A 25,632-nucleotide genomic window follows, 5' to 3' on the forward strand; every position below is an offset into this window, starting at 1 on the left:
TTCCAAGACTCGTTCCTCACGACCAGACGACAATCAGTTCTCAACAGGGAGTATTGGTATACGCAGCTGACATAAAATGCTATCAAAATGTAACAAACATTTTTCAAGTGCTGTCAAGAATATTTGCTTGATAGGATCCTACTAAGATTTACCATGACGGGTTGGTGTTTCAAGTTCTTAGCAACACTTTTGAAGTTTAGCAAGAGATGACAAATGTAATGCATGTCCAATGAAGGTGTATCAAGGTATGTCAAGTTTCGATTCACTGGTATGGTTTGCAAGAAAAAAAATAATCACGTTGTATTTACAGGTATCAAATCGTTGCGAGATATGACAAACAGCCAAGCATTCTGTGCTTTGATCAACACTTTCATTCCGGACACGTTTTCAAATGAGATTCTACTTCGAGATAGATGGGCTTTCAATTTGGCTTTGAAAACTTTCGAAAAAATGACACACTTGCAGTCACCCGTCACAGCTGAAGGCAATGTTTCTTCATGAGGCATAATTTTACGTTTTAATAATTTGTGCTCAGCTAGCAGAAACAAACAAATCTAATATGGCGCATAAATTTTTTTCTCTTGCTAAAGTAGGAGGCTATATTTTCCGAGTTCTAAATTACTTGAATAGACCCTTGGAGTTTCCAAATATGGGAGTAGACACAGAAAAAAAATAGTTTATATAATTTTAATTAAAATTATATAAAATAATTTTTTTCTGGAAAGTTGAAGTCAACTGAAACAAAAGTTTGAGAGCTTTACACAATTGATTGTTTTATCCCCAAAAAGTTGGGAAAAAATGGTGATCCTGTTCAAAAATCAACCAAATGACTTCATTAATTATTACTTTTTTAAACAGCAGAGCACTGACCAAATTTTGGGCTCATTTATTTGTTCCGTTTATGAAATGATTCCTCAATCTCTTTCTCATCTTTGTTCGAAAAAAAACTAGAATGTTTTTTTTTATGAGAAACCGGAAACATTGCCCATTGCCATACATGCGCAGATCTCTCAAACTACGACAACCAATGTTTCTCTGCTTATCTTTGCACGTTCTTCATGCTAATGTACAAATTCAAGCAATGCCAATCAGTAGTACGTCGTTTGGGCGAAGTCAAAATGATGATTCGGAGAGCCGAACTCGAGATCGGAAAGAATTCCGCCCCGACTGTGGACGAATATGGTCTCCCGATTAAAACCCCGGCAAGCCAGCCTCAGAATGAGGCAAAATCACATTGGACGCATGTTTTGAAGTCGTGTCAGGACGAACTTGAATCGCTCGGGAAGTTATACGACGTGTCGTGGTGTGAAAATTGGGTTAAGCACGTGGGCGAGGTTCAGAATCAAACTCGGCAAATTATTCGGAATAAAATGAAAGATCGCTTTGATGTTATTGTAGTGCCTCAAAATATGTCTGTTAGTGAGCTAGTGACGTCACTGAACCTGAATTTGTCAATAACAAAATGTCACGGATTCGCGCAGCTTTATTCAAAGGTGGGATTTGGAGTAATTTTGAAAAACTTTCCTAAATCAGTATTTTTTAAAAATTTTATATGTTTTATTTTATATGTTTTATTTCTCTTTTTATGAAATTCAACGATGTTACAAAAGGTGTATTAAATAAATTTAAAACTGTTTTCGCTCAAGTCGAGGAATTTTCAGAAAATAATTTAAGAAATTATCAAAAAATAGCTCAAAACAGGTTATAATAATGTGCTGAATTTATGAAAAAAATTCGTGTACAGAATAAGCATTCATAATTTCAATGCATTATTACGTATGGTTTTTTTATAATGATTGAGAAGATTGGTGAAAATAGGATGAAAAATTTTGCCTGCAATGTGAAATCAAACAATAAATTAAGTCAATTTTCCAAATAATACCGTTCAACAAAAATGTTAACTATGATAGAATGAAAAATTATCATAAATGTTGGATCAATTGTTTCAAACACGGGTTGAATTTTAAGGAGCTGGTGGCGGTGGACAAAAAGATAGTGGTTAGAAACCACAAAACCGGTGAGTTTCTGGACGACTTCAGTGGATCCAGTAAAGACGACTTCTCAATTCGGAAGTTCCTCGGATACAACTCGGGCATAATGGTCGAGATCAATCCAGAAAAGCACCCCAAATACAACATATTTGTTGAAGTTAGTCGGAATTCAGCATCTTAATTCACTAACAAGGTCGAGGTTCTGGTTCAAAATTGCTTAGGATCAGAACGGCAAAAACGCTACACAGTAAAACATGCATGGTGCCCAAGGCATTTTAAATTGGACGTAAATTTATGGATTAAGCAATGTGGAATTTTTCTGTTGGGAATGTAACTTTCATTGAAACAAGCGATTGTTAACTTCGTCCTCTAACTTAAATTTATTATCTGAGTGACCCTCCTCCTTTTCCATCACCAGTTCTGTTCATATACAAAAATTGAAAGTAGTATCATTTACGACGTTAAAAAGTGAAACACTAACCGGGTGCAGGGGCCAACATAATTATATCCACGCACAAAGATGTGTGTGTGTGTGTGTTTGTTTGTGTGTGTGTGTATTTTGGGTGGTAGATCCACATTCTATCTCGCGATAGCTTAGCTTCTAACTCTATTCGTTTTATCCAGGTCCCCACCCTGAGCAAAATGCTGCGAGCAGGCAGTGAGTACCTGTACATGGTGTTCCCAGGAGGGATGGGACTGTATGAGAACATGTTGCAGAAGGCAGTCAAGAATGGGGAGTTTGAGATGGTGAGGAAGTTTGTGGTATTCTTCAACTCCAATAGTTACGTCAACTCGAGGGACCCAAACACAGGTAGTGACCGATTATCGATGTATACCCTGTTTGAGAAGATCGAAAAAAAACTGATGAAAAAGTTGCGAGAAAGCCTGGGCATCGTTTGATCGAAAAGAAAGAAAATTTTCTTCGCTATCTTTAGTTTATATGGCCTTTTTATTTTTTCAAACAGTGATTGGTTTAAAAAGGTAATAAATTGTCTGTATGTTCTAAAAAAGATGCTGGCAAAGTTTTTCTTACGTTAAATAACGAGCTAAACGACAATAATAGTTAAAAATACGGGTAAATGTTTCGGTTTTTACTGATATCTTTGTCCTGTCCTTTATTTTTTCAGACAAAACCAGAAATATCAAAAGAAAGAAATAGTTCTCACAAACTCTTGACAACAAATATATGGCTTCTTGATAACGAAAAAGGAAATATAACGACAATAAAACAGTTAGAGCATTCAAAATAAAATTACTTGTTGTAGCGGCTGCTCTCCTACTAAGGGCAAGGAGGCTTCGGTCAAACCTCCCAGTTGGCGTCATATCTCCCCGCATATTACGTTTTTGCGGTTCGCTTTTGTGAAATGTATTATCTGCTACACTGTAGATTACGTTGCATTACTTGATACTCAATTAGTCCCAGTATCAATTCAAATTTTGGTTAATAACTCAATCTACAAACAAATTTAGGAAAATGGCTTCTGGCAAATTGACAAAGAGGACTTCAAATAACAGTCAAACAAATCTGAAGTTTCTTGCAAATCTGGGAGGCGCTTTAAAAGCAACGCATATATTATAAATCTGATTTAAAATATTAAAATAAATCTTGTTTCTCAATTCGCTTCAATAACACCATTATTGAAACTATGCTAGGCTTCGTTAAAATTGGTTTGGGAAACTACTTACTTGGTTTGGGAAACTGTACTTTGTACAAAATTTCACTTACTCAAAAAGAAAGATTGCCCCATAGAGGAATAATGAGAACATCATCCAAACCAATTGTTTTCTCCACAATTCAAAATTAGTTAAACTGTATGATCACAGAGATCAATCAAAAACGACACACAAGTATTGTGCATCAATACGCACTAAATGTAAAAATTTTTTAAGACAAAGTTATCGAGTTTCAACTGATGTATTGCAGTGCTCCAAGCCTCATTTCAACTGCTGTTCGTGTAGTTTTTTACACGTCCCAGCTGCATCTTTGTTTGGTTCTAGATACCTATGTCAACAGTTTCTCTGTTTTTGTTGAGTTTGGGTTTAGGATACATAATATACGGCGTGGGGAGACAAAAATATACTAAAAGAGCTGAATCAAATTTGCATTTTGCATTTGCGAGAAAACCAATTTGCTCCTGAGGTAAAAGTGGAGGGCGTGTTAACAAAGCTCTGTAATCATTGGCTTCTCGCAATCCAAATTAAAGGATAACTTCCAATTCAAACGGATATAATGTAAGAGTTAACCTGGACATTCAACTGTATGTCTTTCATGTAATGCATATTTCTGCGGAGCTTGTTTTTTATTTACATTTTGAGTCAAGTTTTAGAGAGAGCTATCTGAAAGCGTTGTACATCATTAGTGCTTTTTGCTGCAGAACGCTGATTGATTGTACCATTCAGTTGAGCTATGTATAATAATGGCTAAAGTTTTCTTGTTCAGGCAATCACTTAAACCAAGTCGTGGTAGCTAAGAAGAAAAAAGTCATATCGATGTCACAGAGAGCAGATTTTGATATTCAAGCGCTCAATTTTTGTTTAAAACATTTCTTATCTAGGGATAACATGTTATCGTTCCACTTGTGAAATAGAGTTTTAATGATAACAAAACAAGTTTTTCCCAACCAACAATCTGTACAATCTGTTCTGGACTGTTGGAGGCCTGTCTCCCAGACTAGCCCTGGCTAAGAACAAAGTCAGGAAACCTAGTAGCAGCGATGTAGAGATCTTGCTGAGGTTAGGCGGCTTTTCATGCGAACGATGCTTTAAGTAATGGTTACGTGACTCTGCTTGAAGTCACTGAGAACTTCTGGCGTTTATCGAGAACCCCAAAGCGGCTCGGGATATAATGTCAGAATTTCGAAGTGACTTCTGCAGAGTCACGTAACCATTTTAAAACAAACATTGTGTAAGTTCGGTAGGAAGCTTAGCGGAAGTGACTTTAGCCGATTAAACAATCAAAATAGGAGTTTTCTTCCGATTGATGAAAACGACAATCACTTCCGCAGACAAATGGCTCTTATTTTCCAAAGCACTATAGCAACAAAATAATTTCTCAATTTCGTTGTTTTTTGATTATTTTGCTCAATATAAAAAAAAGCCAATTGTCCCTGAAAAAGAATGACCGATGATGATTCTATTCTTGCAAAAACAACATGTGACAAGATTCGATGGTTGGAAAATCTGTGGAAACGATGGATTCAATTTAAAAAAGGGAACACCCAGAGTTTTTGGGACATCTATGGATATGATTTTCGCGAGGAGTTTTGACCTAGCCGACCAATAGCATTGTCAATTCATACAAGGGATTTTTTCCTTTTCTCCATCCCCCAGGAATTTTTTCCGTTTGTGCAAGCTCCCTCCACACCCGCAGCCATCAGTACTCTCATCCTGCTGTAAACCAGTAACAGCACAATTAACATTATAATTAACGTTACAGTAACAAAACAAGCACTGGAAAAAAACGGAAAAAAATCTTTTCAAGATGTCTCAAATTGACATACCAAAGACGTTTTCATTTACTGAGATGTATTTGATAATTGTACAATTAATTTTAAATAAAGAACGTTTTTTAGATTTTTTGGAGTCAATTTTTAAGAATTTCAACTTCTGGCGAAGTATATAGGAACTTCTGGCATTTCAACTTCTGGCTAGGTATATAGGAACTTCTGGCATTCCAATTTCTGGTACTTGCGTCTTTAAGCATTGTAGAACTTGCACGTGCGTGTTTTAATATTTTATCCGTGGTAAAAAAAATGATGAGCTACCGTGCTTTCAAATATTGGAGGCTAGCCTCAAATTTTACATGCGCAGTGGTAAAGGGCCAAAGGGACCGTTAAGATTTTACATGCAAAAATATAAAATAGCACAAAAATGCTATAATTATATAATTATTGGGCATCATTCCTTTTCTCGTGTTAATCTTAGAGCCAAGAACCCCCTGGTTAATTGTGAACTCTAATTGTATTGTAATTAATTTCTTCAAAAAATCATGTTGATTATGTAAACTTTGCCAAATTTACAATGTTATCTTCAAGAAAAATGAAGCAGGAAACTAAAGTTAAACTTAAGGCCCAAAAATCAAGATAACAAAAGAAACTGTTTAGAGCAACTTCAAAAATGTTTGTATAATTTTGCAGGTAATACCCCCTTGCATTGGGCGTGCAAGTATGGGTACGAGAGTATGGCCCTGTTCCTATTGGAGAGTGGAGCCCAGTGCAATGCAGTCAATGCCACCCAGTGCACCCCATTCTCATATGCCATGAGTAGCATCCACAAGAATTGTGCCCATCTCCTTATAGAGTGGGGGTGCGATACATGGTACAAGGTTAGTGGTGGCCCGTACCGTGGCCTCAGAGAAACCAAGTTCTGCGCCATTGTAATTACAGATATGGCAGCGCTGAACCATCATATACGCATAGTAAATTTTCTTTTTATTCCGCCCTGTCTTAAGTCAGTGCATTTACAGTCTGTCCGATCTCTTAGCATAAGTTATTACAGACTTGCACATGTCTGAACAACATGATCAGTATCTACACTCGTTGAGGGTGCAGGAGGGGGGGGGGGGTTACATCGAAAGAACATCCCATTAGATTCTACTTATCGCCCAGGCTCAAAAAATGAACTCAATTCTATTGGTTTAACCTCAGTGATCAAACCACAGCGAATTTGGATCGACACATAGAGCGCATACGCTTAAATAAATTACAAAATCATGTTCTGAAGAAAAGTTTGTCCGTTTTTTCGTTAAACAATAAAATATGTGCAGTCTAAATAATCTTTTGCTGTTTTTATAGTGACTTCAAATCTTGACAGTAAAAGAGATAATTTGTGGTGTTGTTCATTGTAAATCGTTTATTTATTTATACTTATTGATCAAACATTCTTCTGTTTTCAGGACCACAGTGGTAAAACAGCATGGGACATAGTGCGCAACCAGGGCATGAAAGATCTGCTGTTTGAGTGGTACGAGTACTTGTCCGAACACGTTCCCAGAGTCGTCGAAGGAGAAACACAAACACTATTCAAGTAATCACTTTTTAATTAATGTTTGAAGCTCTGAACGAGTTTACCCAGGCTGAGGTGTCCAACTAGACGTCTGATCAGACAGCCTTCGAGCGCAAACCTGCGCATGGTGCGCTCAAGTTACAAGGTCATGAAAGGTCTTCGAGCGTAGTTTAGTCTGGACAACGGCCTGGAACTTGCATGATCAGAGGTCAGTTCAGTTTGGTTTGGTCTAATCAAAGGTCCATTCGCACTTCAACTATTATCAGCGCAATATGTCATTCAAAAGCGCAATAAATAAGTAAGCTTCTGAAGCTGGTGTTGTAGAATAAAATTAGCAAAACAATAACATTTAATTATTGATCGTTTTTATTTCAGGGTGATTGAGAACCACGTGGAAGGAATCAACCCTTTTGCAAGTATCAGAAGCAGGGCAATACAAGGTTAGTACAAGTTTTTGAATGATTTGAAAATTTGTATATCAGAAAATCAAAAAAAAAATTGAACAATTGTTAAGAAATTTTCATGCAGCTTTTTAATAGTTTAATCTGTTTGCAGTTTTTGATTGCTCCTGTTAAAAATTAGTTCAGTTTTATGTTATTTGGACGTTGAAAAACTTCTAGCTGGGGACCGGCTAGCGCCTAAAACTGTCTCAAAACGGTCCGGCTGTTTGTTGGTAATAATGCTTCTTGTACCAAAAAATGTTTTAGCAAAACTTTCCTCCGAATAAAATTATTAATAAAAATGACAACCAGAAATTCGTATACGTTGAAGCAGATCCTGGTTTTTGAGTACGTTCAACTGACAGAAATTTTCTTTTGACGAAGCCTATGAGTTGTGAACACTGACAGGCTACTTCAACAGTTCTCACTTAAGATAAAACCTTTCCCCATTTCTTTTTCTTGTAACTTGACTCCGAAACTCCACTAAATTTTGTTTCTCACAGACATGGTTTCATTCGCTAATAAACTAATAAAACAACTCTTTTGTCAAATTTTGTTGTCTTTGTAATTTCATTCACTCCATCTAAAATATTCTGTAAACGGTGAATAGACAAAACTGTTTCAGACAAAATAGTCCGGGGAAAACAATCCCAGAAAAAACAGTCCCAAAGTGCTGAATATTCCTAGACAAAACAAGCCCAGACAAAATAGTCTAAACTAAATATAGAGTCAAGCATATGCACATCAATTAACGAGAAAACTTCTCAAGTTATTCATATGACTGTATTTTATATGAACAAATATTAATCTCATAACACCATAATTTTTGTCAAAAAATGTATTTTGAAATAAGTTTTGGTTGAATCTTAATTCTCATCAATTAAAAACAATGCCTTCAAGAACTTAACTGATATAATAGGTTTCTTAATTGCTTGCAGATTACATTTACAATTGTTTCAATTTTTTACTTGGGACCATTTTGGCTGGGACTGTTTTGTCCATTTTCGGGGGACTATTTTGTCTGGGACTGTTTTGTATGGGGCTGTTTTGTCCGGACAAGCTGTAAACAAATAGTTATGTAATATAAATAGTAATAAAGAATTTTTTCTAAAAAGCACTATCAACTCCACTTTTTCTCTGAATTGCTCACAGCATGTAGCTCTCAACAAAATTCCTGCTAATATGAATCATTGATCTAAGGACTTCATATTTTATAAAAGAATGCTAAGGACTTTTCTGAATCAAAAGAACATGTTAACTACTATCACGAGAAACTCCTCAAATCATTGTTTTCTCAAAGAATCATCTACACGGGTTTGTTCGAAGATTTAGGAAAAATGAAAATATCTAATCATTGTGACAATTTGAATTAAAATTTGTCAACTTCGATACGAACGTTTTCCATAATATAAGTCTCAACCTTAAACTGAACCATTGAACTTTTCTTGTGCATTAAACAAGATGACCTTTGGGTCCATCAGTAACGAGAACTGCTACAAACTACCAAAAGCAGTTACAGAATAAGTTAAAGTATATACTAAGCCTTGTATTAAGACAAAGAACAATTTATGATTTAAATAAGAGTTATCTGCGATTCTAAACGTGAGATTTGAATACTATAACATGACACAGCTTTTTAATGGCGTCACAACGATTATTGTAATTTTGAGCATCTTATGGTCAAATGGGCTATCAATTATTTACAGAGGTCGACTTTTGCGGAAAAAATTTAGTTTATTTTCCACAATTTGGACGATCATTTGCGGTTTTTTTCGCCCTTTCAATTTGTTTGGAAAATATTTGAGAATGTCCAACGATAGGTCAAAACCACTATAATTTTACTTCTTATATTATTATAAAATATATAAGAAGAAGTGGAACGAATACTTTTTGTCGAAAAAGACATGAATCCTATGAGTTTGACCAATTGCTTATGATATTTAAGCCTATGCAAAATTGAAAGAGAATTTTGTGAAATTTTATGAAAATTGTATGACAGTTACTAATTCAAATCAGTGAAAAGGCTCTCTGACTCAATCCCTGTTTACAAAAAATTAGCGACAAATTTCAACACTCATAACTCTTACCTTTTCTAATGTGGCTCCCTAATGTTCAAGACACAAAAGGACAACTTCAAATAATGTCAGGAAAAATGTTTGTCTTCCAACAGTTTCGGCACTTAGATTGTTTTGTTCTGGCACTGTTTTGTTAAAAAAACGAACCTAAATGTGATATGGAGGGAAATCGACAGAAACCATAAGGCCGAAGTTTCTAAGTACGTTTCACAAGTACAATGTATTAAGATAGGAAAAGTGAAAAGTGAGTAATGCTTGGTTTGATGATATGTTCTGTATATTTCTGTTTCAGGAAGCACTCTTCTGCACACAGCATGTCACTTTGCACACAAACCATCAGTTGAGATGTTGTTGAGTGAAGGAGTGGACGTCAATGTCAGAGATTACAAAGGTTTGTGTTGGGTTATGGACTTTCGCAAGCGGAATAAAAAGCGTTTTTAACTAAGTAAAAGAATTAATTTCTCAAAAATGAGAGAATAACAAAATGATAATTTACAGAAGAATTTAGAGATTTACAGGAGAGATCTGATTATAAGATCAAGATGGTGATTTGATGAAAAAGGACTCAAAAAACAGCTGTATATATACCCATTATCAGTGTGAAAAAGTCAAGATACAAAACTAATCTTAGCACCTTGATTTATAGTGGGGGTCGCAAAGGTTACCCAATATGGTTTGCTTCTGCAAATCAGTCGCAAAGGGAACCATAAATGGAATGCATTTGCACTTTTCTAAGAATTCATTCACACTTCCGGAGATATCATCATCATTTAATACATGCTGGGAAGATTTTACATCACTTAATCTAACTCTAATAATAGTTATCTAGATTCACCAATTTGAACCGAATATTGATTCTCAGCACCATTTCTTGACGATTCATTTATATAATTTCTTTGATCGAAGTCATATTGCTTGTCTTTCTAATCTGGTAAGTCAAACTTTCTTTCTAATTCTCACTAAGTTTAAGACTATAGTTTGATCGATATTCTAACACCCCCACTCAGACTTGAGCTGATTGCGTAGAGTCTGTTCCCATCAAAACTGCTCTGAATGTTTCCACTTTCGAAACGGGTAAGGACTTTGTGAAGATGTCCGCTGCCATTTTGTCTGTAGGAACGTAATGAATTGAAATAGTCCCATCCTCCGTCTTGTCACGAATGAAGTGGAACTTTGTCTCGATGTGCTTGCTCCTCTTGTGCATGACTGGGTTTTGGCAAAGTCTGATACAACTTTGGTTGTCCTCTCCAATTGCTATTGGACGTTTCTGTTGGATGCCAAAATCCTCTAGAAGTTGTTTCAGGTAGAGTGCTTCCTGAACTGCTGCTGCCATGCCCTGATATTCTGCTTCTGATGAAGAAAGAGCAACTGTGGCCTGCTTCTTGACACCCCAGCTGGGTGCTGCGCCACGTCCGTTGAGCTTGAAGTAATAGCCCGTTGTTGATTTTCTGTCGTTCACGTCTCCAGACCAGTCTGCATCACTTTCCCCCACTAAATCATAACTAGCCTCTTTTTTGTAAGTAAGTTTTAAACCTTTTGAAACTTGAAGATATCGCAGAAGTCGTTTTCCGCACATCCAGTGTTGATTGGTAGGTGCATTCATGTGTCTGGAGAGAATGTTGACTGTGAACATGATGTCTGGCCTCGTCTGTTTGGCCAGATACAGAAGTGATCCAACCAAGCTTCTGTAGATCCTCTGGTCCACTTCTTTGTCTCCGTTCTGTGCTGTCTGAAGTTTCAAATTCAAATCAGCTGGAGTTCTTGAGGGTTTGCATTGATCCATTTGAAACCGCTCAAGCATTGTTTCTATGTAGCGTTCTTGGTCGTCTGTGACTTTGCCCTCTTCTCGTCTGATTCTTAGAACCAGAAACCAGTGTAGTCTCCCTCTGTCTTCCATGTGAAAGGTTGCTTCTAGTGCCTTCTTGACATCAGAGACCACTGTCATACTTCTTGATGCTACTATGATGTCGTCAACCCAGACCAAGATGAAGGTGTGATCGTCTGCCTCTGATATTGCGAACAAGCAGTGATCGTTCCTGCTTCTGGTGAACCCCTGTCTCAGTAGGAAGTTTGCCAGCTCTTTGTACCAGTTGTTAGCAGCCTGTTTCAAACCATAAATTGATTTATTTAGTCGACATACTAACTTCTCCCCATATGATCCGCGTTTTACAAACTCCTGTGGCTGTTCCGAATATACTTCTTCCTCGATTGGTGAGTGCAGGAAAGCAGTCTCAAGATCAAATTGGTGCATCACATGGCCCTGCTTCGCTGATAGCTGAAGTAGAATCCTGAATGTCTCCGGCTTACAAGTAGGCGCAAAAGTCTCAAAGTAGTCCAGTCCTTCCACTTGTTTGAAGCCTTTTGCCACATAGCGCGCTTTGTATTTGTCCACTTGACCACTGGGTCCCAATTTCACTTTGTAGACCCATTTGCCCGGTATGACGTCCCTGTCTGTGGGTGGTCTCACTAGGCTCCAAGTCTCGTTGTCTTAGAGTGCCTTGACCTCGTCCTTCATTGCCCGGTGCCACTGGTCCCAATCGCCACCTTGCTTGGCTTCGTAGACTGTTTTGGGTTCCACATAGTCGCCCTCAGTCACAGCAAGATGGGTCCTTACTTCTCCAAAAAATTACGGAACATTCCTTGCTCGTGTCCTTCGTCTGGGCTCTGCTCTGTCCGCGTGTTCCAGTGCATCTTCATTGAAGCCAACTGTCTCTAACTGTTAGAAGTCTTCTGTGTCACTGTCTTCCAGTGACTCTGAGTCTCTGTAACTCCCTCTTGTTGCAGTAGATCCCTCATCTAGTGCTGTTTCTCCAACATCTGAGGTCTCAGTGTTGTTTCTTGAGTATTCACGCTCCCTGCGTCATGCCACTCCTCCTTTATTGCAATAGATGTGTCCTGTCGTTCTCTGTTGTCATCATCTTGATGACCATCATCTGGGTGCCAGATTCCCAGTTCCGACCCATCATCTAGTAGGTCAGCCGTTTCTTTGTTGTCAGGGATTGAGCCCACTTCAGACTCCTTGATGATCACATCTCGAACTGCCATCACCTTGCGTGTGTTGGGTATGCACACCAGGTATCCGCTTTCTCCTTCAGTGTAACCCACAAACTTTCCTTCCAGTGCCTTGGGTTCAAGTTTGCTGACTTCTCTGTCCCTCTTCCTCATGAAGACTGTGCAACCAAAAATAGATAATTTACTAATTGAAAGCTTAGGTTTTATACCTCTCATCAGCTCTGCTGGTCATTTTTCTTCTCCTCGTCTCACAACCAAGTTTCTGATCCTTGCTGCGTGAAGAATTGCTGCTCCTCACATCATCTTGGGAAGTCCTGAGTCAATGAGCAAACATCTTGCCATCTCCAGCAGTGTCCTGTTGCACCTCTCAGCTAACCCATTCTGTTGTGGCGTCTCTGGTATGGTCTTTTTCTGTAGAATGCCTGCATCTAAGCAGTACGTCTTGAACTGCTCTGAGAGAAACTCCTTCGCATTGTCTTGCCTCAGCTTCTTGGGCGTCCCCACACTGAGAACAAATTTCTTCAGGCTGGCCAGTGCTTCACTCTTTGCCTTAAGCAAGTCCACAAACACAAACTTGGTGTACTGGTCTGCAAACACAATGCAGAACATGAACCCTGACATTGACTCTACTCTGAAAGGTCCCATCACGTTGTGAACACCCTCTCCAGCTTCTCTTCTGCTTGGGTCTCTGCCACTCTTGGTACTGGAGTCTTTGTGATCTTGGCCAATGCACACACATTGCATACATCATCGAGTTCCCCCACTGTCTCTGGTGCATTCCTGACCACATCCACTTGATTCAAATGACCCAATCGTCTGTGCCACTTCCTTGCACTGTCAAGTTTCACGCTGTTGGAATTCACCTTGAAGTCTAGAACGCTGCAGGGTAAGTAAAACAAATTATTTTCTTGTGTTAGTTTTTCCCGAGTTCCCTTCTGGAGTTTCATGCAGCTGTTTCCTCTCTCGAAAGTGAAACTATGTCCCCACTCTGTGCATCTTTAGACTGATAGGAGGTTTGAAGAATAGTCCGGCACACACAGAACATTTTTGAGTTCGCATTGGAATTCCCCTTTGTTTGAGCGTATGCTGATCCTCACACAGCCTCTGCCCACCACTCTGGAAGCTTCTCCGTTGGGATTTCTGACCACTGATTGAATGGGAACAAAGTCCACAAACGCATCGATGTTCGTCACTATGTGATCTTTACAACCACTGTCCACTAGCATGCCTGCTGTCTTCTACTGGGTAAGAGCTGCCCAGCATTCCTCGTCTGGTGTAGCCAATGTTGGGCCCATTGCCACTGACTCATGTTTGGCTCCATCTCTTTGTCTCTTGCATGCCCTGTCTAGGTGACCCTTCTCACCACATTTGCTGCATTGTGCTGTCTCCTTCCTCCTGCAGTCCTTGGCAAAGTGTCCAGGGATCCCACACACAAAGCAGTTTCCTTTCTTGGGTCCCTTCTTGAAGTCAAGCTTCACTGCCAGTGCCACTGAACCACTTTGTCCCATGTGTCTCTGCACCGTGCTCTCATGAAAGTTCTGCAGCCTTTTCCTCAACTCTGTGAAATTCGTTGCCGGGTTGAAGCTTTCCTGTATAACAAAACTTTCATACCTCATTGGCAGACCATTGAGGACCAAGGCGTTGAAGAGGGTCTCTGAGACTGCTTCCCCTGCTTCTTGTAGCCTTGTGAGCAACTCCTGTCCTCTGATGAAGAAGCTGTCCAAATCCTCAGAATACTCGAGCTGCAGTCGAGCAAGCTGTGCCACTAAAGTCACCACTGTCGGTGTCTCCACACTCTGAAATCTCTCTTGCAAAAGCTTCCAAGCCTTTGCTTCATCTCCAATGCCGTCAGCCAATCTCCCACACAGTCATGTTTCATCAGCATGAGGGTTGTTGCATCTAGAGTCAGTGCCAAATGGCACCACACATTGTTCCGTTTCTCCTTGATGTCTGCAACTTCCTTCTCATATGCATCCTTCAGCACCTTGTGGTTCTTCTTCTCATCATTGGTTTCCCCATTGGCCAGTGGCGCAGGCTCATTGGGTTGCTCCTCTGTCCCTAGTAGTGATTTGTAGAGTCCCTTCGTCTGCATCATCGCCACAAATCTTGTGTTCCAGATTGGAAAGTCCTGTGCCTTTCCTGTGTAGGTCAGCAGCTTCACTGTCTGTTGATCCATTGGAGTTTGAGCAGGCAAAACAGTTGTGAAAAGAAAATGTACTAAGCAGGAAAGGATTATGACTGTCAACAACAAATTAGTTTTGCTTTGGAAATTAATTTTATGACTTAGAAAATTGCTTGGCCCATAACCTGTTGGGTTATGGACTTTCGCAAGCGGAATAAAAAGCGTTTTTAACTAAGTAAAAGAATTAATTTCTCAAAAATGAGAGAATAACAAAATGATAATTTACAGAACAATTTAGAGATTTACAGGAGAGATCAGATTATTAGATCAAGATGGTGATTTGATTTTGGGGATGAAAAAGGACTCAAAAAACAGCTGTGTATATACCCATTATCAGTGTGAAAAAGTCAAGATACAAAACTAATCTTAGCACCTTGATTTATAGTGGGGGTCGCAAAGGTTACCCAATATGGTTTGCTTCTGCAAATCAGTCGCAAAGGGAACCATAAATGGAATGCATTTGCACTTTTCTCAGAATTCATTCACACTTCCGGAGATATCATCATCATTTAATACATGCTGGGAAGATTTTACATCACTTAATCTAACTCTAATAATAGTTATCTAGATTCACCAATTTGAACCGAATATTGATTCTCAGCACCATTTCTTGACGATTCATTTATATAATTTCTTTGATCGAAGTCATATTGCTTGTCTTTCTAATCTGGTAAGTCAAACTTTCTTTCTAATTCTCACTAAGTTTAAGACTATAGTTTGATCGATTTTCTAACAGTTTGTAACATTAGGTGGATCATTGTTTTTAACATGAAGAAACGGGCCTACTTTTGATAAGAAAGAAACTTTGAATTTTAAAAAAAATGAGTTCAAATCCCTATAAATCAATGAAAATAATTATAATATTGTAATTATGTTCATTGAATTGTAGGAATTTGAACTAACTTTTTTAAATTTCAAAATTTTCTTTTCAAAAGTAGACCCGTTTCTTCAAACATTAATTAGTGTTTAGAAACCATATTAAATATACTTGTTTTAAAATTCATGCTAAGAATTTTTTCTGGAATAAAATGAACTGCCGCACTTAAATCATCCAAAACAACATCTAATTGTCATATTTCTACATCTTGTATTAAAGTTTTGCGCTAGCTAAGTTTATTTGACACGCACACATATGATATCTGTTTGACATAATCTGTGATTGTCTTATTTGAAGCAGGTGATATCAATCTGGCATTGTCTGATCAGAGTTCATTTCAGTCCGGGATTGTCCTGATTAGAGTTAATTCCAGCCTAGGATTGTCTGATTAGAGGTCGTTTTGGTATAGGACCTCAACTTGAGCACATTATCCGCTTCAAAATATCATTTAATTCACTGTTTTCTGCATTTGAATCATGTTCTAATTTGTTCAGGAGCTACCCCTCTGCACCGAGTGAAATCTGCAGACTGTATGACTATCCTGATGGATGCAGGGGCTGATGTGGCATTGCAGGATGAAGAGGGGAACACTCCACTGCACATGATATGTTTCGAGGGAAGCCAGCAGGCGGGAGAGAATGAAAAGATGATACAAGTTCTGCTTAACAAAGGTAAGAATGAGACGCAATTATCTCATTAGTTTTGAAATTGATGTATACTTAGTAATTAGAAACGTAATCTTAGTCATAAATGATATTGAAATCAGTTGATTGAACCGTCCGACGAAAAATGATTCCAAGATACGAATCTTCAAATTTTGGTCGATGCAACCACTTCGTATTTTGTGCTTTTTAATTGCTCTCAAACCAATTTTGTAGCAATTGTGTTAGATTTGAGTTCTTGCGATTTTTGACTGGACCAATTTTCCGTCCGACCGGTTTGACTTTTCGGCCTCAAAACGGGATAAAAAAGTAAGCCAGGCGAGCATAAGGTGGCTTAACAGTTCTCATCTAGCTTTACACTTTAATAGTCTCTATGTATGCGATTCATCGATACTGTTTTGAGGAGACAATCTAAGGCTGTGAAGGGCGGTTCTTAATCTTTCTCATCTCTTTATCGCCTTTATCCCCCTCAGTCAGTCACACTTGCCCCACCCCAGCACCCCCTCTCGACACTTCCCCGTCTGGCGTTTGGACCCCTCTCTCGTCCAACTTTCCCACAAGCCTATCCCCATCGCTTAGCCGCCCATCACTTGATTCTCCCCTCGCTTGACACCCTCACTCCGTCACGCCCCCTAATGCTAGCACCCCCAAGCCTCAGCTGGCCATTAGCAAAGCCAGCCCCTCGCCGGTTGTTTAAGAGCAATTTACCCGACGTCAGTTGGTTATGTTTAGCACGTTCTATCTGGTAAATGGGTTGATAAATTGTCCCCTCTAATCAGTTTCTTTGTCGCCCCTCCAATTCGGAGAAGGATCTATCTCAGGGTATATCATTTTTTTTTAGTAAAAGTGCATTTATATGAGTAAAATTACTCGAGCTTGTCACTCTTTATAAAGTGTGTATTGACATTTCTGACTGTATGCAAATTTAGTTCACATTTGCATCAAGTTTGGAAAGATCCGTTTTTTTCGCGATAAAAGTTTTTGGGCCTTAGGCGTTGCCTATAGTGCCAAGATCTCTTTAAATACTCTTGTCCACACCCATTGTCACAATATTTCACCAATCACTGTTGTCCATGCTTGTAGTATTGGATAAAAACGATTGTGTCAATTAGACCAAATTGAAAGAAAGACTTGTCGATTAACTTGAGAAAAGTCCCTCCCAAAACTAATTGTGTAATAAAAAGCACTATTAGCAGATAGCGGATATGCAACTATTCATATTTTGGTTCAAAAAATTAATTAGGTTTTGGGTCGTTCAATTGGGTCTCAAATAACTTCAAATAAAATTATAGCAATAAAAATTTAGGCATGCTCATGGTCTTGGAGAATAGTTACGTTTACCGTGAATACGATCAAAGAAAGTCATGCATTTCCGTCACTTATATCCTCAGCTAACGTAACGATATTTTTTCTTTAAAAATGACAAAATTAGAAGTTTATGACGAGTTATTGTCACTGTTGTTCAGAAAACTCCAATACAGCCTCAAAAAACAGAAAAACGCACATTTTTTCGTTAAGCTTATTTTCAATTCATTTTAATTTGAATCCAGTAATTGCCACAAAAAATAAATAGAAAATAGCAGATTCTTCTTAGAGCATATACTTTTTTTTAGAGGAAAAGCTGAAAAACATTAGAATTAGCTTAAATATTTAAAAAAATATTTGTATTTCTGTGGTAGATCGTGCACTTGAGGTAGCTTTCTCTTAACCGAGCCTTGCAATCATTTACCGACTATATTTTTCAAGCGAACTTAAACCACGCGTCTGTCACTACATTTTACCTCAACTTTCTGTTCAGTAAACAGCACAAAACTTTAAGTATAACCACGTCAAGTCCGAAATATTTGCAAGATTTTTTCTCGGTTGGAAAAATAAATTTGATCTTGTTTCACAGGTAGCAACATTCTGGGTCGGAACACTCGCAACCTGATGCCCATTCACTGTGCAGCAATGGGTGGGAACATAGACTCAGTGCTCTCTCTATTACACCACAATGAGGAGGAGATCTTAGAGTCACTTGTGCAGGTCATTCGCTTGTTTTATCTCTTCTTATGTCAATCTTTGAACCTCTGCGCTTGTGCGGGATCAGTGACTGCCCAAAAAAAATTGTTTTTGGGATGCTCATTCTTTATCTTCGAATCTAACACAGGTTGCGGTCCCAAACAGAAGTTATTTCTGACCAGTACCAATCGAGCGTGGATGGTCTGATCAGAGGTCATTTCGGTCTGAAGCTTCAAACTGAAAAAAACTACTGTGATGCTCAGATGATGATGTTTTTCAATTTTCATTAAAAAGCAGTGAACCAACAGCGCAAGTGAAATTTTTCTCTTTTTTCTGTTTTATGAGTGTTTTTCAATAGTTTTTTTAGTAGATTATAGAAGTAACTGAATCAAAACTATCAAATCGAACCATTTTTTTCTCTCGATTAGGAGCCACAAGATGGGGAGCCAGCATCGCTTGTGTATCTTGCACTGAATGATGGACATCTGGAGTGTGCTGCTCAACTTCTCTCAATCGGTATCAAGTTCAAGGTAATGTGATTGATGATTTACCATTGTTAGCGCGATAGCAATCAAAAACAATTTGATCATTTAGATCAAAAAGCTACCCATTTTTACCCCACGTTACCTGCGTTTCGTGGCGTTGCAAAAGATTGCTAAAAAATTTGGGAGAATTTCGGTGAATTCTGTGAACGGTGGTAAGAATTATGTCACTTTTGACGCCTGTGAAACTGATCGAAATTAAGTTTTTACCACTAAACATCCCAAAAGTTAAATATTTTTTCGGTAAAACCTTGGCCCAGTTCGTGCAATCAACCTACGACCTGTTGACAGATTATTAAGTATCATTTGAAAATGGATAGCTCCTCGGGCATAAGATATCTCAAATTCGAGGGTATTAGCGGTTCATTTTTTTCTTGGCTATGTAAATGTCTAAAGTTTCGCAAACCTTTGGCCTAGTTCTGACCTACTTTTAGGTGGCGAATCCGAAAATTTTATCTGGCTGCTCGATGGCTGCTTTCTTCAGATTTGTTTTTTTCTCGAAAGTTTGTTCTGATTCTTCGATTTTCAGTTTTTCGCTTAACATTTATTTAGTTTACAAGATATCTTTATTATTTCGCTCACTATTGAGAAGACAATGATAATCTTTCGTGGAAACTCGAAAAAATTAACCGCATGAAAATAGAATAGTCATTGAAAATTTGAACGGGAGAAAAAATTGTACAGTAAAAGAATTCAACTTCAACACTGCAATGGAAAACAATTGCTTTTAAGTTTGTCAAGCAATCAACATGTCTGATACTCAATTGACTGAATGCTTAAAAAATGAACGAAAAATATATCATCGAAACCTTGAAAAGGAAATAGAGTTTCATCAAAAGTTCCAAAAGAAATAGAAATAAACAAACTTTCAGCAGTGTTTAACTCAGGTAAACTATTAAAAACTTTTTATTATTAATTCTGATCTGTTTTTTCTCTAAGATCGTTGTCTGAAAAATTAAACAGTAAATTGATTTTGTTTCTAGAAAAAAATATGATTTTTTTCTAAGATATTGACCAATCGGGAAGTCCCCTAACCGCTGAGTTGTATGAAATTGAAAACACTAAAGAAATTGTCAAAAACATGTCATCATGGCATTAGATATGTCTTTAGTTGTACCTATAAACATCTCTAAGAAAAAATTGAAAAAGATATTGAAATTGTGCAATTTCTAGAGCGCAGATTCAATTAAATTTTTTATTTAGTTTATTTAGTTTACAAGATATCTTTATTATTTCGCTCACTATTGAGAAGACAATGATAATCTTTCGTGGAAACTCGAAAAAATTAACCGCATGAAAATAGAATAGTCATTGAAAATTTGAACGGGAGAAAAAATTGTACAGTGAAAGAATTCAACTTCAACAATGCAATGGAAAACAATTGCTTTTAAGTTTGTCAAGCAGTCAACATGTCTGATACTCAATTGACTGAATGCTTAAAAAATGAACGAAAAATATATCATCGAAACCTTGAAAAGGAAATAGAGTTTCATCAAAAGTTCCAAAAGAAATAGAAATAACCAAACTTTCAGCAGTGTTTAACTCAGGTAAATCATTAAAAATTTTTTATTATTAATTCTGATCTGTTTTTTTCTCTAAGATCGTTGTCTGAAAAATTAAACAGTAAATTGATTTTGTTTCTAGAAAAAAATACGATTTTTTTTCTAAGATATTGACCAATCGGGAAGTCCCCTAACCGCTGAGTTGTATGAAATTGAAAACACTAAAGAAATTGTCAAAAACATGTCATCATAGCATTAGATATGTCTTTAGTTGTACCTATAAACATCTCTAAGAAAAAATTGAAAAAGAGATTGAAATTGTGCAATTTTTAGAGCGCAGATTCAATTAATTTTTTTTTGCTAGTATAATAAATTGACTCCCTTTTAAAAAAATATATGATCCTTGTGGGGGCTAACCATCAAAACACTGTCATTTTTTTGCACTTTCATCCAAGACAATAATGATGGCATGTCTCCAAAATATTATCACAATAAGGACAAGATGTGGATATAGATATAGCGTGTCAAAATTAGTTGTTAAAATCTGATTAGATACAATTCTACGTTTTTTTTCCATTTGAAAAAATAAAATATCAATTTGCAGTTATTTGATGGTCATTTTAAAGTCGGCTCACAGCCTATTCATTCAACAAGCAACCAACGCCCCTTAGCACTTCATACTCTTACATGTTCGACGAATTTGAGAGGTTACTTAGGTGAACAAAATAAGATTTCAACAGCCTTAAATATGAATTTGTCAAAAAATTCGATGTCAGATATACCAAAAAAATTAAATGTATCGGAAAAAGTTAATGATATGCAATTTTTTCAGTCAAGTAGCACACAAAATAATCTTAGCTAAGTAATTTTAAAGTTCCTCCTTGACAGGTCTTGGAAGGTAAACTTTTTGCATTGTTTTTTATAAATAAACTTTTTATAAATAAATTTTTTGGATATTTGCAAAATTTTTTACCCATTAGAGGACCATTAGAATCAAAATGATTTCTAGAATTATTCAACTCGATCAAAAAGCAGATGCTATAAATGAAAAGATTCAACATTGAAGGCCCAATGTAATTTGTTTGTGCAGATGTTTTGCTAGTGCTTAAAAAAGCCTATAATTGCGGAGAGGAAAACCTGCAGAAAACTATGCTTTTATCTTTGTATTTCAGTTCAGGCTGTTTTATTATTTCTTGAACTAGAATTTTAGAACAAGTTTGCTGATTTTCTTCAATAGAAAGCTTTGAATATTTTCCCAGTATTGTAAATTAACATTAGCATGCTGCAGAAAGTTGCATTGTTGACTAATTCGACCACATAGCTTTTTGATGCAGAAAGGGGGAATAACAGGGGACCAAGCCCCATTGCTTGAGGAACAACTCTGTAAAATTCAACCCAGTCAGATTTGCTGTTGTCAAAAAAAACTTTTTCAAATGTTTGCTGTCGGTTAAAACTACCTATTCTGATTATGATATGCGGAAATAAATTCGTTTTATCTAACATATTTTTATCAAAGATCGTTGTTCGAAAAATTAAACAGTAAATAGCTTTTGTCTAGCAAAAAAAATTAAAAAATTTTAATCAAAATATTCACGGGATACATTTTTTAAAAACAATCACCTTTTGTTTTTCAATTTTGCGATTACTTTTGTTCTTACTTTTGTTTTTCTTCAATTGAGATGACAAAACTTCAGAATGTTAGATCGGGGAGATGACGTATTTTAGTGAATGAGAGAATAACATGAGAATTTTACAGTAGAATTTGGAGATTTAGAGGAGAGATCTGATATCTAGATCAAAATGGTGATTTGGACTTAGGGCTAAAAATTGTCGTCTACGTCGATTGAAAAGTCGGGAAAAAAATATGTTAACCTAAATTCGTTATATAATTTTTAAAATAATGAGTTGATTCTTGAAAATGCGGGGGTTGAGTGAAATTAGCTATGAAAAGAAACAACCAAGTCCACTATCATGAATGGAATTTAGCATATACCGTAAACAGAAGGATGGTCGTTCATTTTACACTATGAAAGAAATGTTTTTCCCTTACGAAAGTAATTCTTATATTTCTTGTTCTGTCTATAAAACGCTTGCTAGAGAATATTATAGGTAGCTATATCTTCTTTGATTTTGATTAGAGTCGGCGCCTGCTTTTTTCTAACCAGTCTCTCCAGGTGAATTCTTTGCAAAAAAATTAGAAATTTTCAGGAAGACGAATCAAAGAGATTGTTGTACAAGTATCTAACTGGAACCTCTCGAAGTGACATGTTAGTTGACATGATCTCATTCCTTCTGGACAACGGGGCCTCAGTTTCAGACACTTACGATTCAGAGCAATTGACGGCATTGCATTTGGTGGCAGGGAATGTTCTCTTCACTGACTTGATTGAGGTGATGGTTGTCAACTATGAAGCTGACGTCGACATTCAAGATAAAGATGGTTAGAGTTTTAGATTTATGCATCCTTTATGATATTGCAGTTGTGTTTTATGACAGTTTCTCAGTTTTGACTTTTGGAAGATTCAATTCTGGTAAATCTCAGACTACATAAATGAAATTGATATTCTTCCCCTCAAATAATAGCTGCAAATACTTGCCAATCATGGCAATTACCTACAAAACATCACAAAAAACGATAACTTCAAGACACGTCTGCAAACCGATCTTTAATTTAAAAGACCAAGATGGTGTTTGATCAGATTTTCGTGCGCTCCAAATTACCATCTAAACATTTTTTTACCTCGAAATGACTTAGAAATTCGACAAGCCGAGCAATCATTTAGCGAGTTGCTTATAGGTGCAAGTCCTCTATTCTACGCGTGCAAGAACAACAACCCTTTCGGAGCTTCTCTTTTGTTGGAACACGGAGCAAATATCAGACAGACTAGCAACCACTCTACCATGGCCTTTGACCTCATCCCGGATTTTGACGACTGGATCGACTCGGGATTCTTTTCCAAGGAAATGGTCGCCAGGTAGTTTTCAGTTTTAATTCAATGTATTTCTTGTTTCATACTGAGGGTATGACAAATGATTCAATTTTTAAATTTTAAGTTAAATTGATATGAAATCTTTTGTAATTTTTTATTTAAAAAAGTTGGAAAGAATGAGTTTGTTTGAATAAAATCTCCTTACATTTCAATGTCCTTAATTTTCATTAAATTATTGCCTCTGAATACTTTTCTTTTTTAATTGCTCTCAAACAAAGTTTGCAGCAATTATATTAGTTCTGTGGTCCTTTTTATGCAGTTTTTCGCTTGACCGATTTTTCGTCCGGCTCATTTGACTTTTGGTCTTCAAAGTTAAGATAAACAGGTAGCGCTCAGAGTGCATTAAGTTCTATTAGAAACCTACGCCTTGACATACTCGATGAATGCAATTCACTACGACCGTTTTGAGGAGACAATTTCATGGTGTGAAGGTTCTTAATCTTGAAAGTTTGACCCCCCGTCAATCACCCCCTTCGCCCGTACAATTTGTACTGCCCTCTCATCTAAACCCTCCTCCACCTGTCAAAAGTGTGTGTGTGTGTATGAGAGAGAGAGAGGGCAAGCCCCAGGGCTTGCCAGTCCTCTCTTATACAAACTTACACACACGCACACACTCACAGGCACACACACACAAACTCACACACACAAAATCACACTTCCCTAAACCCCGCTGGTGACTATTGAAGCCAACCGCTCGCCGATCCTTTGAAAGCAATTCGCCCGGCGTTAGTCGGTTATGTTTGATTTTTGTTGTTTTTTTGGTTTTTGTTCCAACGCCCTTAAGTGGACGATCAACTGTCTGTTCAATGGGGTTTTTGTTCAGGCCACTATGTTTGACATAGACCGACATCAGTAAAATTATATAACGATTTGATTAAAAAACTTTTTAGTGGTAGGATTTCTTCATTTTGCCCCTTTTTATTGATATTTAGGTTTAAAGTTATTTGAACACTGGTCAATTTCCACTATTTTTCTTCACTTTATCAATTGTCTTTGCTCCAGTTTTTTCTTTTCATCTAAATTGATATTGATTGAAATTGATATATAATTCATCTAAATTGATAAATGAGATATTTCAGAAATGATTTGTGGCAAATTATTTTTAGCAAATTATATCGTTTTCAGCTGAATTTTAATTTAGGATTTACAAAAGTTGAAAAAAATAATTTAATTTAGATGGAGTTGTCAATTGAAAATGATTAAATTGTATTTTTTCAAAAACTGATAATTTTGGTTAATTTTTTTTCTTCCGCTTCCAATAAAAATAAATCTCTTCCTACTGTTAGTATTGTCGGGTCCTGAATCAAAATGAATGCGTACCTGAACCCAATTCAGAGTAAGTTACAACTAATTAACACACTTGAATGAGAATAAATCAGCGAAGCAGTTTTGAGGAATCTGTACTGCTTAAACTCACCAACTCTATTTTTCAATTTTTCCCATTTGCCGAATTTGTACTGGAGAAGTGAAATTTTTCTACTGTTTTTCGCCCAACACTACAAATGAATGAAACTCAGAGTTACTATTATCGATATCATGTGAAGTGAGAAAATTGATTTTTTAATACTTTAGCAGTCCTTCTTCAAACAAAAAACGACAAAATGAAAGGACCTCTTTTAACATTTCTGTTGCACTAGTTTAATCTGAATAATCAATTCAATTCATGTTGAAGTGTTGTATTTCTTAATTGACTCATTTTTTGTAAATATCAATCCAAAATCTTCAGATGATACTAATAATGAGGTGTTTTTATTTAACGTATAATAAATGTTGATGTGCGGGGTTATAACATTATGTTCGAACAAACAATGCTAGCCTCCTTGTTAGCTTTTCCCAGTATTATGAGCTCAAAAAATGCATAAGAGCATATACGTTGAAACAATATTTCTCGAGCGTGATTGTATATTTTCTGGAAGGGATCTTGAAATTTGTAATATAATGAGTTGTGTTTCAGATTGAAAGCTTACAGTCTGAAGCAGACGAAAGAACTGATCCACGCAATTAGCCGAAAAGTGAAGAGTGATCACTCTCAAAATAAACTACGATTCTCTATCATGAGATAAAATAATAACTTCAACGCTACTTTTTTATAAGATATTTATATTGAACACTTCATATATTAGTATAACCCTGGTCGAGGTGGCACCGCCATTCAATGCAAATATATGTAAGATAAGAGGTGAATACGGAAAATTTTGTAAGATAAGCGGTGAATGCGGTGAAATTACATAAATCAGGCGGTGAATGCAGTAAAAAAATTATCGCCTGGTAACGGTGAAATTACATAGTTTCACCACTGAATTTAGCGGTGAAATTACATAAATTCACCGCTTTGAAAATAAAGTGTACAAATT

At 36.8% G+C, this 25,632-nt stretch overlaps 1 protein-coding gene across 1 annotated transcript in view; it reads left to right on the top strand.

Moving 5' to 3' along the window:
* Positions 1-25,400, top strand: part of LOC142350270 (uncharacterized) — a 42,190-nt gene extending 16,790 nt beyond the window's left edge. The window contains exons 6-19 of the mRNA XM_075402047.1: positions 311-484; positions 1,006-1,493; positions 1,969-2,148; positions 2,616-2,802; positions 6,128-6,315; positions 6,886-7,016; positions 7,371-7,435; positions 9,803-9,901; positions 16,076-16,252; positions 18,138-18,268; positions 18,673-18,774; positions 22,497-22,728; positions 23,086-23,263; positions 25,233-25,400. Of these exons, the coding sequence (XP_075258162.1) occupies positions 311-484; positions 1,006-1,493; positions 1,969-2,148; positions 2,616-2,802; positions 6,128-6,315; positions 6,886-7,016; positions 7,371-7,435; positions 9,803-9,901; positions 16,076-16,252; positions 18,138-18,268; positions 18,673-18,774; positions 22,497-22,728; positions 23,086-23,263; positions 25,233-25,341 (2,441 nt within the window). The 3' untranslated portion in view covers positions 25,342-25,400. The remainder of the gene's footprint in view (positions 1-310; positions 485-1,005; positions 1,494-1,968; positions 2,149-2,615; positions 2,803-6,127; positions 6,316-6,885; positions 7,017-7,370; positions 7,436-9,802; positions 9,902-16,075; positions 16,253-18,137; positions 18,269-18,672; positions 18,775-22,496; positions 22,729-23,085; positions 23,264-25,232) is intronic.
* Positions 25,401-25,632: the final 232 nt, after the last annotated feature.

This window comes from Convolutriloba macropyga, chromosome 12 (assembly GCF_964194025.1).
Source record: "Convolutriloba macropyga chromosome 12, txConMacr16.3, whole genome shotgun sequence".
In the NCBI taxonomy this organism is placed as follows: domain Eukaryota; kingdom Metazoa; phylum Xenacoelomorpha; order Acoela; family Convolutidae; genus Convolutriloba; species Convolutriloba macropyga.